This window comes from Bombina bombina, chromosome 6, assembly GCF_027579735.1.
Source record: "Bombina bombina isolate aBomBom1 chromosome 6, aBomBom1.pri, whole genome shotgun sequence".
Lineage (NCBI taxonomy): Eukaryota > Metazoa > Chordata > Amphibia > Anura > Bombinatoridae > Bombina > Bombina bombina.
The window spans coordinates 1,058,455,951-1,058,471,393 of record NC_069504.1 but is presented as its reverse complement, the minus strand read 5'-3'; the positions used below and the strand labels follow the sequence as shown (position 1 = coordinate 1,058,471,393).

The 15,443-nt window shown below is 41.1% G+C and overlaps 1 protein-coding gene across 7 annotated transcripts in view; it reads right to left on the bottom strand.

Annotated features, from left to right (window-relative positions):
- Positions 1–725: 725 nt before the first annotated feature.
- Positions 726–15,443, bottom strand: part of SLC25A18 (solute carrier family 25 member 18) — a 92,189-nt gene continuing 77,471 nt past the window's right edge. For 6 of the 7 annotated variants that reach the window (XM_053718869.1, XM_053718870.1, XM_053718871.1 and 3 more), the window contains one exon: positions 726–947. In XM_053718869.1, the coding sequence (XP_053574844.1) occupies positions 764–947 (184 nt within the window). In that variant the 3' untranslated portion in view covers positions 726–763. The remainder of the gene's footprint in view (positions 948–15,443) is intronic. The other variant, XM_053718874.1, reaches the window with a different exon arrangement.

The window sequence follows — 15,443 nt, the reverse complement described above, 5'->3', positions numbered from 1 at the left end:
TTATATTACTATAGCTTGGTGACTAAATTGTATTCAGAGTGTGCCCCCTCTCATATGTTGTTATATTATGTACCCCTATTATGCTCAGGAGGTGGGAGAAAATTTCCCCTCCCAGCCACTGACCTTTCCTAACTAGCCATGCCTGGACCGCCCAGCAACACCCCTCTACACACTGGCTTTCTTTCCTTGGAACACCTGCAACTTTGCCCATGTAACACCCCCAAATCAGTAAAGGTAAGCAATTATGCCCCAAAACTGAATTACTGAAACCTCCTCTGCCTTTAGGCATTCCAAAATGCTTAGAAATGGTCCTTTCACATCACCTCAAAAGTTTGTTCTAGTTCAAGGTCATCAGTGTCCTCATTGTCAGTTTTTTCTTTCTTAAGGTGGATATCAATTAATGGGCAAGTGTGAAGGTGGTCTTGGAAAGCCACCTGAAAAAAGGACCATTACAAAAATATTTTTGAAGGCCTACCGGTAAGACTTTAAATACACTGCATTTGTTTATCCTCTGACAGGGTTTCTCTCCACAACACTATTTTAAGTGACTGCATTTTAGCAAACCATTTTCTTAGAGGATAAGTTCAGATACAGCTTGAAAATTGTGTTTAGAGAGATATGGTTATGAGAACTTCCTTGCAAGATGAATTAATTGCACAGGCACTACATTAAAACACTGTAAAACATATGTGGTTACAATAATGTTTTCTCCCGCATACCTCCATGTATCCTTATATTTATGTAACAAATTAATAAAAAAAGTTTATGTGATATAGCTATGACCAGTCCTACCATCGAGAGGCGTCACAGCCACAGCAGCTACAGCTCCTGCAAAACATCCAGCAACAAAGGAGTGGTAGAACGGAGCCTTCTCATGGGATGACTTCTGCCCCAGCTTGTTAACATTTGCAAAGAGAGGGAAATAGATAACTGAGAATGGCACATCCCTGCAGAGACGTAGAAAGAAGACACTTGTCTTTATTCTGACAAATGCCTATATCTGGCACACTTTAATAATAAACATACCAATTGCTTCAATATCAATCATGTTCCCTAATTCAAATATTTATAATTATTTTTAAACAAATGAGTTGAATTAGGGGAACAAGTAGCCCTAGAATAGAGAAAAGGACTAGCAGTAGCTACATTTCATATTTAAAACATACAAAATAGAAAAATACTATTGAAAATTACAATTGATATATATGCTCTACAGGCAAGATGATAAGATACATTAAACGTCTTAATTTAAACATCAAAACTCTGATCAGATTCTGAAAAACCTGAAATATTACTACAAATTTTCTGGATTTTGTAAAATGATTGTGCATATAAAAAAGTAGAGAGAGTAGTAAATACCGCTATTTGTTACCTATCGGTGCTTCCCTTATATTATGAAATAAGTATTATTAAAAACAAGGAAGAGAAATTAGGGCATATAATAATCCCCTAAAAAGAAGGAAGAAATAGCACACAAAATAGGTTTTATATATCAGTTTTAATTAACTTACAAATAAATCAAAATAGTATTCGCCCATTTATGCCTTGCAGCACTGCATAAAGTAAAAGCATTTCAAATAAACATATACACACACACACATATATATATATATATATAATATCAGAAAAAGACCTTGCACTCGCTGGATTTTTTAACAAACTTTTTTACTTGGCAAAAATAGTGACGTTTCGGGGACAGTGTATCCCCTTCCTCAGACAGTGAATGCTTCAAACATTAGTGAATTTATACAAACAAACAAATAACCCCTCCCCCCAATTAGCAAAAAAAACGCCAAAAGTGTTGCTATGGTGACCATATGTCACAAAGTGAACATCGTATATAAGCTGTAGTATAAGCGATCAATGCTGTGACAGTGAAAATATTCATATTAAAAGACCTATAGCAGTATAAACATGGTAAACAACTTAACATTCCACAGTAATGGTAATCGTAACATACCCCTTATAACCGTTATTATCTGGGGAGCCAACCAATATTCAAAGCCTTATATGTTATCAGGCATAAAGTACATATATGTGTACAAACTCACAACCTACCATGATTGCAAAACAAACAAAGTTCTAATGCCGATCGCCGTGTACCACGCCACCACAACTGCACCCGCACTAGGAAAAGCAGACAAACCCGGAAGTGCATCGGCCGATCACGTGTGTGGCGATGCACCAATCACTCGGGTTGCGGTTGGGGTTGCCATGGCAATGGGTCACAACGATCCAAATAGCAACAAAGAAACAAGTCGACGATATTCTATAACAAATTAGCTACTAAGCGTAATTAACAGCACCGGGACACTGAACCCTATCATTGTTATAACACATATCAATCGATACTTATAATGCGCGCTGCTACAGTGGCTATACCACTACTATAAAGATAATCAATAAACAATATATACAGCATAGTAATCCTGCCGTACTATGATGGGGGTATATTAATGTCATACACTGGACCCTAAAGCGCATATCTATCGTAGTGGGCACTGCTACAGGGACTATACCACTATTGTACATTTACTATCCAATATATACAGTGTACCAAGATGGGGGGTATATACAAATTAGATACACAGTAGCACCACCCATTAAAGAAGGTGATCTGAGATGGCACAACCCATGAACCATCCCAAGAGAGAATACCAAACACCCCGAAGAAAAAAATAAACCAAAGTGAATGAAGACACAAACTATAAATAGTGATAAAAGATAAAACAAACAAAAAATGGGATCAAACATAATCAGAAAAGAATAAAAATAAAAAAAGACACTGAAGACAAAAAAAGACAATAGGACAACAATAGGAGAAACAAGAAGGAAAAAAGGGAAAGAAAGAAGAAAGAAAAAGAGAGAAAAAAAGGGAAGAGAAAAACAAAAGAAAAAAAACACGAAAAAAGGAAAATTAGAGAACAAGATAGTAGAAAAACAAAGTATCAACAAACCACAAGTGAGGCAGAATAGAAAGTTAACAGCAAGAAGGGAATAAGAGGTAAACTAGTAACCAACAAAACATCGAATAGAGTGTGGACTCTCAGGTAGAAAAGTCAGGATAACATGGACTCTCATGGTAGGTAAGGCAGATCTCCATAAGGGCTGGATCTAATTTACAAGAAACAATGCCAGTCAAACATAGTATTGAGTCCATGTGGTTGCAGGGTATTTAAACGAAAGATCCATTTAGCCTCAACTTGTAGGAGAAGTGTATCCCTATCACCCCCCGCCTTAATGGGGGGACATGATCAATTAGGGTGAATCTCAGATCATGGAGTCCATGGCCTTTCTCCACGAAATGCCGGGCCACAGGTTGATCACTAGAGCCCTTCTTAAGAGCCGTTCTGATGGATGACCTGTGGTTAGCGAACCTGGTCCGGGCATCGTCAGTTGTTTTTCCCACATAGAACCGCCCACAGCTGCAATTTAGTAGGTATACCACATGAGAGGTGGTACACGTTAGCACATGCCTAATCTTGAACCTCTGATTGCGGTGGGGATGTCCAAACGTTGGTCCTGGAATCATGGCGTTACAGGTGGTACATCCCACACACCTATAGCATCCTGGTTTCTTTCTCTGTGTCAACCATGTCTCAGGGTTGTAGCAATGGGTGGGATCCGTGAGCATCAACAGATCTTTTAAATTTTTATCACGTTTGTAACCCACTCTCGGAGGTTGCCACTTGTTGAATGGAAGAGGGGTCACCTTGTACGATGTGCCAGTGTTCTCTTAGTGTTACACCTAAGGCTCTAGTTGAAGGACTATATACCGTGGTAAAAGTCATCCGCTGCTCATCTTTAGGATCGGTTCGGGTAGACATCGTGGTATCACTTTCCTCTCCCATTCTACTTTGTTTAACAAGGTGCGGATTATATCCTCGTTGTACAAATCGTTGCTGCATCTCATCAAGTTGCTGGTGTCTTCTGGTCTCATCACTATTATTTCTTGCGGCCCGCTGCAGTTGGGCTTTCGGAATAGCCCTGAGGAGTGCAGTCGGATGGTTACTTGTGGCGTGTAGGATAGAGTTCCTGTCCGTGGGTTTCCTAAACAACGAGGTACCCAAATAACCACTCTCTGTTTTGAAGATGTTTAAGTCCAGGAACTCAATACTTTCCAAATCGTGTTTGAGTTTGAGTTTCACTGGATTATTGAGTGAATTCAATTCTTCAAACCATCTTTCCAACTCTGTAGCTGTACCCCTCCAAATAATTAGCAGGTCGTCTATATACCGTTTGTAGTATATTATTCCTGGATTCTGGTATATCTTCATCACATGTAGTTCGTAGTGCTCCATGTATAAATTGGCCAATGAGGGGGCCACATTTGATCCCATGGCCGTACCTGATATTTGTTGATGGTACTTTCCTTCGAACCTGAAATAGTTGAGACGTAAGCTCAGGTCTAGCAGTTTTATCAGGAAGTCTCTAGGGGGGCCAATATAGGGATGTTTGTCCAAAGCATCAGCCACATACTGTTTCCCAGTCTCATGTGGAATAATTGTATATAAACTATTTACATCTGCTGTGGCCAAGATATATGGCTCCTCGAACTTGATAGTTTTCAGTTCTGCAATCAGCTGTGACGAATCCCTCAGGTATGACCTCATATTTCTCACAAGGGGCTGAAGAAAATGGTCCACATAGATAGCTAACCTAGAGGTGATAGAATTCCGGGCAGAGACAATTGGCCTCCCCGGAGGCTTCTCCAAAACCTTGTGGATTTTGGGAAGTGTGTACAGTATGGGACAGACTGGATGTTTAATCCTCAAGAAACCAGCTATGTCTTCATCAATCCACCCTTCATTCAATCCTTCTTGAACCGCCTGATGTATCAGAATTTGGAAATTATTAGTTGGATCCCTTTGAAGTGGTTGGTATGTCTCATTGTCACTAAGTTGCTGTTTGATTTCATCACTATAGTATTTGTAATTTAGTACGACTACCGCACCGCCCTTATCCGCGGTGCGGATCACAATGTCAGGGTCCCTAGACAACGTAGCGATGGCAGCCTTTTCTTCTGGACTTAGGTTAGTGTGATATTTATTGGACTCATATCTTCTCAGATCTTGAGAGACCAATCTCATGTAAGTTTTGATACTTGCGTTGTTGCTTGAGGGGTCAAACGAGCTTTTGTTCTTAAACTTGTGTGTGTCACCATCTGCGGACTGGACATTGAAAAATTCTTTTAGTCGCAGAGACCGCTGAAATTTCTGGCAATCAATGTAATTAGTGAACTCATCACTCTTGCCAGAGGGTACAAAACTCAAGCCTCTATTTAACACCCTTCTCTCTACCATGGTTAAAACTCTGTCACTGATGTTTACCACTAGGTCCTCAACAGGACCAGTGGTTGTTATTTTCTGGTCGGGAGTGGAGGTTTTCTCTCTCCAGCCCCCCTCCGTATGTGTGGCCTCTTCCTCGTCCTCTCTGGCCGGCTCTGGTAGTGACCCCTTGAAAAACCTGTTGCCCGGAGGGTTGGCCCCCACTTGCTCTGTCTTGGGTCAGTGGTGCTTCTGTGTCAGATCCAGAGCTGCTGTCTACAGTTTGGAGAGATTGTTTTGTGTGGAATCTTTGTCTCCTGCGCCGCTGGGGGAATGGTCTTCTGTTCTCGCCACTGTTTAACCATCGATAAACAGTTTTATCCTTATGGTCTTCGATTACTGTTTGCAACTTTCTGTTCTTGAATTGCACAAGGGTCTCTTTATATTCTTTAATCTGGGAAGACAATTTGTCAAGCCACTGTTCAGATGAATCCTCGGTCAGTACTGCAATCTTATCTCTTTCCCATTCCTGTATTTTCCACTTTGACTCTTTCAAGTTGGTTTCTCACTTCTTCTGTGACCAAGAGAATAAGGTCCAAGGAACATTTATTGAGTATTGCGCACCAGCGCTTGCAGAACTCAGGATTGTTGCGTCCAATAGTAGGTTGATTACGTATCCTGAAGCCCCTAGGAATCATGAGCTTCCTATAATACTCTGAGAGATAGACCCCATGTAGTCGTAAATCAACTTCCTTCTTTTTCAATTTCACCAAAGCCAAATAAATGGCTTGTGCTGTGTTGCCACCAGTAGTCTCATCTTCAGGATTAAAAAGAATTCTGGCTGCATCATCCACCGTAAAGGTTAGGGTCTGTGTGCTTTCTACATCAGGTTCCATTGTAAATTGCCACAGGTCAGGTGTGGTGTGAAGTGTTGGTGGTGAATAGACAAATGTCTAATTGGAGAGAGGTTTTCTATCATGTGGGTGCAACAACAAATTAATATCCGTTTAGCAAAGATGTGCACTCTCACTTATTTGCAGCAACCAGGGTGCTAGTGAAATTAGATACAATATCAGAAAAAGACCTTGCACTCGCTGGATTTTTTAACAAACTTTTTTACTTGGCAAAAATAGTGACGTTTCGGGGACAGTGTATCCCCTTCCTCAGACAGTGAATGCTTCAAACATTAGTGAATTTATACAAACAAACAAATAACCCCTCCCCCCAATTAGCAAAAAAAACGCCAAAAGTGTTGCTATGGTGACCATATGTCACAAAGTGAACATCGTATATAGCTGTAGTATAAGCGATCAATGCTGTGACAGTGAAAATATTCATATTAAAAGACCTATAGCAGTATAAACATGGTAAACAACTTAACATTCCACAGTAATGGTAATCGTAACATACCCCTTATAACCGTTATTATCTGGGGAGCCAACCAATATTCAAAGCCTTATATGTTATCAGGCATAAAGTACATATATGTGTACAAACTCACAACCTACCATGATTGCAAAACAAACAAAGTTCTAATGCCGATCGCCGTGTACCACGCCACCACAACTGCACCCGCACTAGGAAAAGCAGACAAACCCGGAAGTGCATCGGCCGATCACGTGTGTGGCGATGCACCAATCACTCGGGTTGCGGTTGGGGTTGCCATGGCAATGGGTCACAACGATCCAAATAGCAACAAAGAAACAAGTCGACGATATTCTATAACAAATTAGCTACTAAGCGTAATTAACAGCACCGGGACACTGAACCCTATCATTGTTATAACACATATCAATCGATACTTATAATGCGCGCTGCTACAGTGGCTATACCACTACTATAAAGATAATCAATAAACAATATATACAGCATAGTAATCCTGCCGTACTATGATGGGGGTATATTAATGTCATACACTGGACCCTAAAGCGCATATCTATCGTAGTGGGCACTGCTACAGGGACTATACCACTATTGTACATTTACTATCCAATATATACAGTGTACCAAGATGGGGGTATATACAAATTAGATACACGGTAGCACCACCCATTAAAGAAGGTGATCTGAGATGGCACAACCCATGAACCATCCCAAGAGAGAATACCAAACACCCCGAAGAAAAAAATAACCCAAAGTGAATGAAGACACAAACTTTAAATAGTGATAAAAGATAAAACAAACAAAAATGGGATAAAACATAATCAGAAAAGAATAAAAATAAAAAAGACACCGAAGACAAAAAAAGACAATAGGACAAAAATAGGAGAAACAAGAAGGAAAAAAGGAAAGACAGAAGAAAGAAAAAGAGAGAAAAAAAGGGAAGAGAAAAACAAAAGAAAAAAAACACGAAAAAAGGAAAATTAGAGAACAAGATAGTAGAAAAACAAAGTATCAACAAACCACAAGTGAGGCAGAATAGAAAGTTAACAGCAAGAAGGGAATAAGAGGTAAACTAGTAACCAACAAAACATCGAATAGAGTGTGGACTCTCAGGTAGAAAAGTCAGGATAACATGGACTCTCATGGTAGGTAAGGCAGATCTCCATAAGGGCTGGATCTAATTTACAAGAAACAATGCCAGTCAAACATAGTATTGAGTCCATGTGGTTGCAGGGTATTTAAACGAAAGATCCATTTATCCTCAACTTGTAGGAGAAGTGTATCCCTATCACCCCCCGCCTTAATGGGGGGACATGATCAATTAGGGTGAATCTCAGATCATGGAGTCCATGGCCTTTCTCCACGAAATGCCGGGCCACAGGTTGATCACTAGAGCCCTTCTTAAGAGCCGTTCTGATGGATGACCTGTGGTTAGCGAACCTGTCCGGGCATCGTCAGTTGTTTTTCCCACATAGAACCGCCCACAGCTGCAATTTAGTAGGTATACCACATGAGAGGTGGTACACGTTAGCACATGCCTAATCTTGAACCTCTGATTGCGGTGGGGATGTCCAAACGTTGGTCCTGGAATCATGGCGTTACAGGTGGTACATCCCACACACCTATAGCATCCTGGTTTCTTTCTCTGTGTCAACCATGTCTCAGGGTTGTAGCAATGGGTGGGATCCGTGAGCATCAACAGATCTTTTAAATTTTTTATCACGTTTGTAACCCACTCTCGGAGGTTGCCACTTGTTGAATGGAAGAGAGGGGTCACCTTGTACGATGTGCCAGTGTTCTCTTAGTGTTACACCTAAGGCTCTAGTTGAAGGACTATATACCGTGGTAAAAGTCATCCGCTGCTCATCTTTAGGATCGGTTCGGGTAGACATCGTGGTATCACTTTCCACTCCCATTCTACTTTGTTTAACAAGGTGCGGATTATATCCTCGTTGTACAAATCGTTGCTGCATCTCATCAAGTTGCTGGTGTCTTCTGGTCTCATCACTATTATTTCTTGCGGCCCGCTGCAGTTGGGCTTTCGGAATAGCCCTGAGGAGTGCAGTCGGATGGTTACTTGTGGCGTGTAGGATAGAGTTCCTGTCCGTGGGTTTCCTAAACAACGAGGTACCCAAATAACCACTCTCTGTTTTGAAGATGTTTAAGTCCAGGAACTCAATACTTTCCAAATCGTGTTTGAGTTTGAGTTTCACTGGATTATTGAGTGAATTCAATTCTTCAAACCATCTTTCCAACTCTGTAGCTGTACCCCTCCAAATAATTAGCAGGTCGTCTATATACCGTTTGTAGTATATTATTCCTGGATTCTGGTATATCTTCATCACATGTAGTTCGTAGTGCTCCATGTATAAATTGGCCAATGAGGGGGCCACATTTGATCCCATGGCCGTACCTGATATTTGTTGATGGTACTTTCCTTCGAACCTGAAATAGTTGAGACGTAAGCTCAGGTCTAGCAGTTTTATCAGGAAGTCTCTAGGGGGGCCAATATAGGGATGTTTGTCCAAAGCATCAGCCACATACTGTTTCCCAGTCTCATGTGGAATAATTGTATATAAACTATTTACATCTGCTGTGGCCAAGATATATGGCTCCTCGAACTTGATAGTTTTCAGTTCTGCAATCAGCTGTGACGAATCCCTCAGGTATGACCTCATATTTCTCACAAGGGGCTGAAGAAAATGGTCCACATAGATAGCTAACCTAGAGGTGATAGAATTCCGGGCAGAGACAATTGGCCTCCCCGGAGGCTTCTCCAAAACCTTGTGGATTTTGGGAAGTGTGTACAGTATGGGACAGACTGGATGTTTAATCCTCAAGAAACCAGCTATGTCTTCATCAATCCACCCTTCATTCAATCCTTCTTGAACCGCCTGATGTATCAGAATTTGGAAATTATTAGTTGGATCCCTTTGAAGTGGTTGGTATGTCTCATTGTCACTAAGTTGCTGTTTGATTTCATCACTATAGTATTTGTAATTTAGTACGACTACCGCACCGCCCTTATCCGCGGTGCGGATCACAATGTCAGGGTCCCTAGACAACGTAGTGATGGCAGCCTTTTCTTCTGGACTTAGGTTAGTGTGATATTTATTGGACTCATATCTTCTCAGATCTTGAGAGACCAATCTCATGTAAGTTTTGATACTTGCGTTGTTGCTTGAGGGGTCAAACGAGCTTTTGTTCTTAAACTTGTGTGTGTCACCATCTGCGGACTGGACATTGAAAAATTCTTTTAGTCGCAGAGACCGCTGAAATTTCTGGCAATCAATGTAATTAGTGAACTCATCACTCTTGCCAGAGGGTACAAAACTCAAGCCTCTATTTAACACCCTTCTCTCTACCATGGTTAAAACTCTGTCACTGATGTTTACCACTAGGTCCTCAACAGGACCAGTGGTTGTTATTTTCTGGTCGGGAGTGGAGGTTTTCTCTCTCCAGCCCCCCCTCCGTATGTGTGGCCTCTTCCTCATCCTCTCTGGCCGGCTCTGGTAGTGACCCCTTGAAAAACCTGTTGCCCGGAGGGTTGGCCCCCACTTGCTCTGTCTTGGGTCAGTGGTGCTTCTGTGTCAGATCCAGAGCTGCTGTCTACAGTTTGGAGAGATTGTTTTGTGTGGAATCTTTGTCTCCTGCGCCGCTGGGGGAATGGTCTTCTGTTCTCGCCACTGTTTAACCATCGATAAACAGTTTTATCCTTATGGTCTTCGATTACTGTTTGCAACTTTCTGTTCTTGAATTGCACAAGGGTCTCTTTATATTCTTTAATCTGGGAAGACAATTTGTCAAGCCACTGTTCAGATGAATCCTCGGTCAGTACTGCAATCTTATCTCTTTCCCATTCCTGTATTTCCACTTTGACTCTTTCAAGTTGGTTTCTCACTTCTTCTGTGACCAAGAGAATAAGGTCCAAGGAACATTTATTGAGTATTGCGCACCAGCGCTTGCAGAACTCAGGATTGTTGCGTCCAATAGTAGGTTGATTACGTATCCTGAAGCCCCTAGGAATCATGAGCTTCCTATAATACTCTGAGAGATAGACCCCATGTAGTCGTAAATCAACTTCCTTCTTTTTCAATTTCACCAAAGCCAAATAAATGGCTTGTGCTGTGTTGCCACCAGTAGTCTCCTCTTCAGGATTAAAAAGAATTCTGGCTGCATCATCCACCGTAAAGGTTAGGGTCTGTGTGCTTTCTACATCAGGTTCCATTGTAAATTGCCACAGGTCAGGTGTGGTGTGAAGTGTTGGTGGTGAATAGACAAATGTCTAATTGGAGAGAGGTTTCTATCATGTGGGTGCAACAACAAATTAATATCCGTTTAGCAAAGATGTGCACTCTCACTTATTTGCAGCAACCAGGGTGCTAGTGAAATTAGATACAATATCAGAAAAAGACCTTGCACTCGCTGGATTTTTTAACAAACTTTTTTACTTGGCAAAAATAGTGACGTTTCGGGGACAGTGTATCCCCTTCCTCAGACAGTGAATGCTTCAAACATTAGTGAATTTATACAAACAAACAAATAACCCCTCCCCCCAATTAGCAAAAAACCGCCAAAAGTGTTGCTATGGTGACCATATGTCACAAAGTGAACATCGTATATAAGCTGTAGTATAAGCGATCAATGCTGTGACAGTGAAAATATTCATATTAAAAGACCTATAGCAGTATAAACATGGTAAACAACTTAACATTCCACAGTAATGGTAATCGTAACATACCCCTTATAACCGTTATTATCTGGGGAGCCAACCAATATTCAAAGCCTTATATGTTATCAGGCATAAAGTACATATATGTGTACAAACTCACAACCTACCATGATTGCAAAACAAACAAAGTTCTAATGCCGATCGCCGTGTACCACGCCACCACAACTGCACCCGCACTAGGAAAAGCAGACAAACCCGGAAGTGCATCGGCCGATCACGTGTGTGGCGATGCACCAATCACTCGGGTTGCGGTTGGGGTTGCCATGGCAATGGGTCACAACGATCCAAATAGCAACAAAGAAACAAGTCGACGATATTCTATAACAAATTAGCTACTAAGCGTAATTAACAGCACCGGGACACTGAACCCTATCATTGTTATAACACATATCAATCGATACTTATAATGCGCGCTGCTACAGTGGCTATACCACTACTATAAAGATAATCAATAAACAATATATACAGCATAGTAATCCTGCCGTACTATGATGGGGGTATATTAATGTCATACACTGGACCCTAAAGCGCATATCTATCGTAGTGGGCACTGCTACAGGGACTATACCACTATTGTACATTTACTATCCAATATATACAGTGTACCAAGATGGGGGGTATATACAAATTAGATACACGGTAGCACCACCCATTAAAGAAGGTGATCTGAGATGGCACAACCCATGAACCATCCCAAGAGAGAATACCAAACACCCCGAAGAAAAAAAAAACCAAAGTGAATGAAGACACAAACTATAAATAGTGATAAAAGATAAAACAAACAACAAATGGGATAAAACATAATCAGAAAAGAATAAAAATAAAAAAAGACACCGAAGACAAAAAAAGACAATAGGACAAAAATAGGAGAAACAAGAAGGAAAAAAGGGAAAGAAAGAAGAAAGAAAAAGAGAGAAAAAAAGGGAAGAGAAAAACAAAAGAAAAAAAACACGAAAAAAGGAAAATTAGAGAACAAGATAGTAGAAAAACAAAGTATCAACAAACCACAAGTGAGGCAGAATAGAAAGTTAACAGCAAGAAGGGAATAAGAGGTAAACTAGTAACCAACAAAACATCGAATAGAGTGTGGACTCTCAGGTAGAAAAGTCAGGATAACATGGACTCTCATGGTAGGTAAGGCAGATCTCCATAAGGGCTGGATCTAATTTACAAGAAACAATGCCAGTCAAACATAGTATTGAGTCCATGTGGTTGCAGGGTATTTAAACGAAAGATCCATTTAGCCTCAACTTGTAGGAGAAGTGTATCCCTATCACCCCCCCGCCTTAATGGGGGGACATGATCAATTAGGGTGAATCTCAGATCATGGAGTCCATGGCCTTTCTCCACGAAATGCCGGGCCACAGGTTGATCACTAGAGCCCTTCTTAAGAGCCGTTCTGATGGATGACCTGTGGTTAGCGAACCTGGTCCGGGCATCGTCAGTTGTTTTTCCCACATAGAACCGCCCACAGCTGCAATTTAGTAGGTATACCACATGAGAGGTGTACACATTAGCACATGCCTAATCTTGAACCTCTGATTGCGGTGGGGATGTCCAAACGTTGGTCCTGGAATCATGGCGTTACAGGTGGTACATCCCACACACCTATAGCATCCTGGTTTCTTTCTCTGTGTCAACCATGTCTCAGGGTTGTAGCAATGGGTGGGATCCGTGAGCATCAACAGATCTTTTACATTTTTATCACGTTTGTAACCCACTCTCGGAGGTTGCCACTTGTTGAATGGAAGAGAGGGGTCACCTTGTACGATGTGCCAGTGTTCTCTTAGTGTTACACCTAAGGCTCTAGTTGAAGGACTATATACCGTGGTAAAAGTCATCCGCTGCTCATCTTTAGGATCGGTTCGGGTAGACATCGTGGTATCACTTTCCACTCCCATTCTACTTTGTTTAACAAGGTGCGGATTATATCCTCGTTGTACAAATCGTTGCTGCATCTCATCAAGTTGCTGGTGTCTTCTGGTCTCATCACTATTATTTCTTGCGGCCCGCTGCAGTTGGGCTTTCGGAATAGCCCTGAGGAGTGCAGTTGGATGGTTACTTGTGGCGTGTAGGATAGAGTTCCTGTCCGTGGGTTTCCTAAACAACGAGGTACCCAAATAACCACTCTCTGTTTTGAAGATGTTTAAGTCCAGGAACTCAATACTTTCCAAATCGTGTTTGAGTTTGAGTTTCACTGGATTATTGAGTGAATTCAATTCTTCAAACCAACGTTTGGACATCCCCACCGCAATCAGAGGTTCAAGATTAGGCATGTGCTAACGTGTACCACCTCTCATGTGGTATACCTACTAAATTGCAGCTGTGGGCGGTTCTATGTGGGAAAAACAACTGACGATGCCGGACCAGGTTCGCTAACCTCAGGTCATCCATCAGAACGGCTCTTAAGAAGGGCTCTAGTGATCAACCTGTGGCCCGGCATTTCGTGGAGAAAGGCCATGGACTCCATGATCTGAGATTCACCCTAATTGATCATGTCCCCCCATTAAGGCGGGGGGGTGATAGGGATACACTTCTCCTACAAGTTGAGGCTAAATGGATCTTTCGTTTAAATACCCTGCAACCACATGGACTCAATACTATGTTTGACTGGCATTGTTTCTTGTAAATTAGATCCAGCCCTTATGGAGATCTGCCTTACCTACCATGAGAGTCCATGTTATCCTGACTTTTCTACCTGAGAGTCCACACTCTATTCGATGTTTTGTTGGTTACTAGTTTACCTCTTATTCCCTTCTTGCTGTTAACTTTCTATTCTGCCTCACTTGTGGTTTGTTGATACTTTGTTTTTCTACTATCTTGTTCTCTAATTTTCCTTTTTTCGTGTTTTTTTTCTTTTGTTTTTCTCTTCCCTTTTTTTCTCTCTTTTTCTTTCTTCTTTCTTTCCCTTTTTTCCTTCTTGTTTCTCATATTGTTGTCCTATTGTCTTTTTTTGTCTTCGGTGTCTTTTTTTATTTTTATTCTTTTCTGATTATGTTTTATCCCATTTTTTGTTTGTTTTATCTTTTATCACTATTTATAGTTTGTGTCTTCATTCACTTTGGTTTATTTTTTTCTTCGGGGTGTTTGGTATTCTCTCTTGGGATGGTTCATGGGTTGTGCCATCTCAGATCACCTTCTTTAATGGGTGGTGCTACCGTGTATCTAATTTGTATATACCCCCCATCTTGGTACACTGTATATATTGGATAGTAAATGTACAATAGTGGTATAGTCCCTGTAGCAGTGCCCACTACGATAGATATGCGCTTTAGGGTCCAGTGTATGACATTAATATACCCCCATCATAGTACGGCAGGATTACTATGCTGTATATATTGTTTATTGATTATCTTTATAGTAGTGGTATAGCCACTGTAGCAGCGCGCATTATAAGTATCGATTGATATGTGTTATAACAATGATAGGGTTCAGTGTCCCGGTGCTGTTAATTACGCTTAGTAGCTAATTTGTTATAGAATATCGTCGACTTGTTTCTTTGTTGCTATTTGGATCGTTGTGACCCATTGCCATGGCAACCCCAACCGCAACCCGAGTGATTGGTGCATCGCCACACACGTGATCGGCCGATGCACTTCCGGGTTTGTCTGCTTTTCCTAGTGCGGGTGCAGTTGTGGTGGCGTGGTACACGGCGATCAGCATTAGAACTTTGTTTGTTTTGCAATCATGGTAGGTTGTGAGTTTGTACACATATATGTACTTTATGCCTGATAACATATAAGGCTTTGAATATTGGTTGGCTCCCCAGATAATAACGGTTATAAGGGGTATGTTACGATTACCATTACTGTGGAATGTTAAGTTGTTTACCATGTTTATACTGCTATAGGTCTTTTAATATGAATATTTTCACTGTCACAGCATTGATCGCTTATACTACAGCTTATATACGATGTTCACTTTGTGACATATGGTCACCATAGCAACACTTTTGGCGGTTTTTTTCTAATTGGGGGGAGGGGTTATTTGTTTGTTTGTATAAATTCACTAATGTTTGAAGCATTCACTGTCTGAGGAAGGGGATACACTGTCCCCGAAAC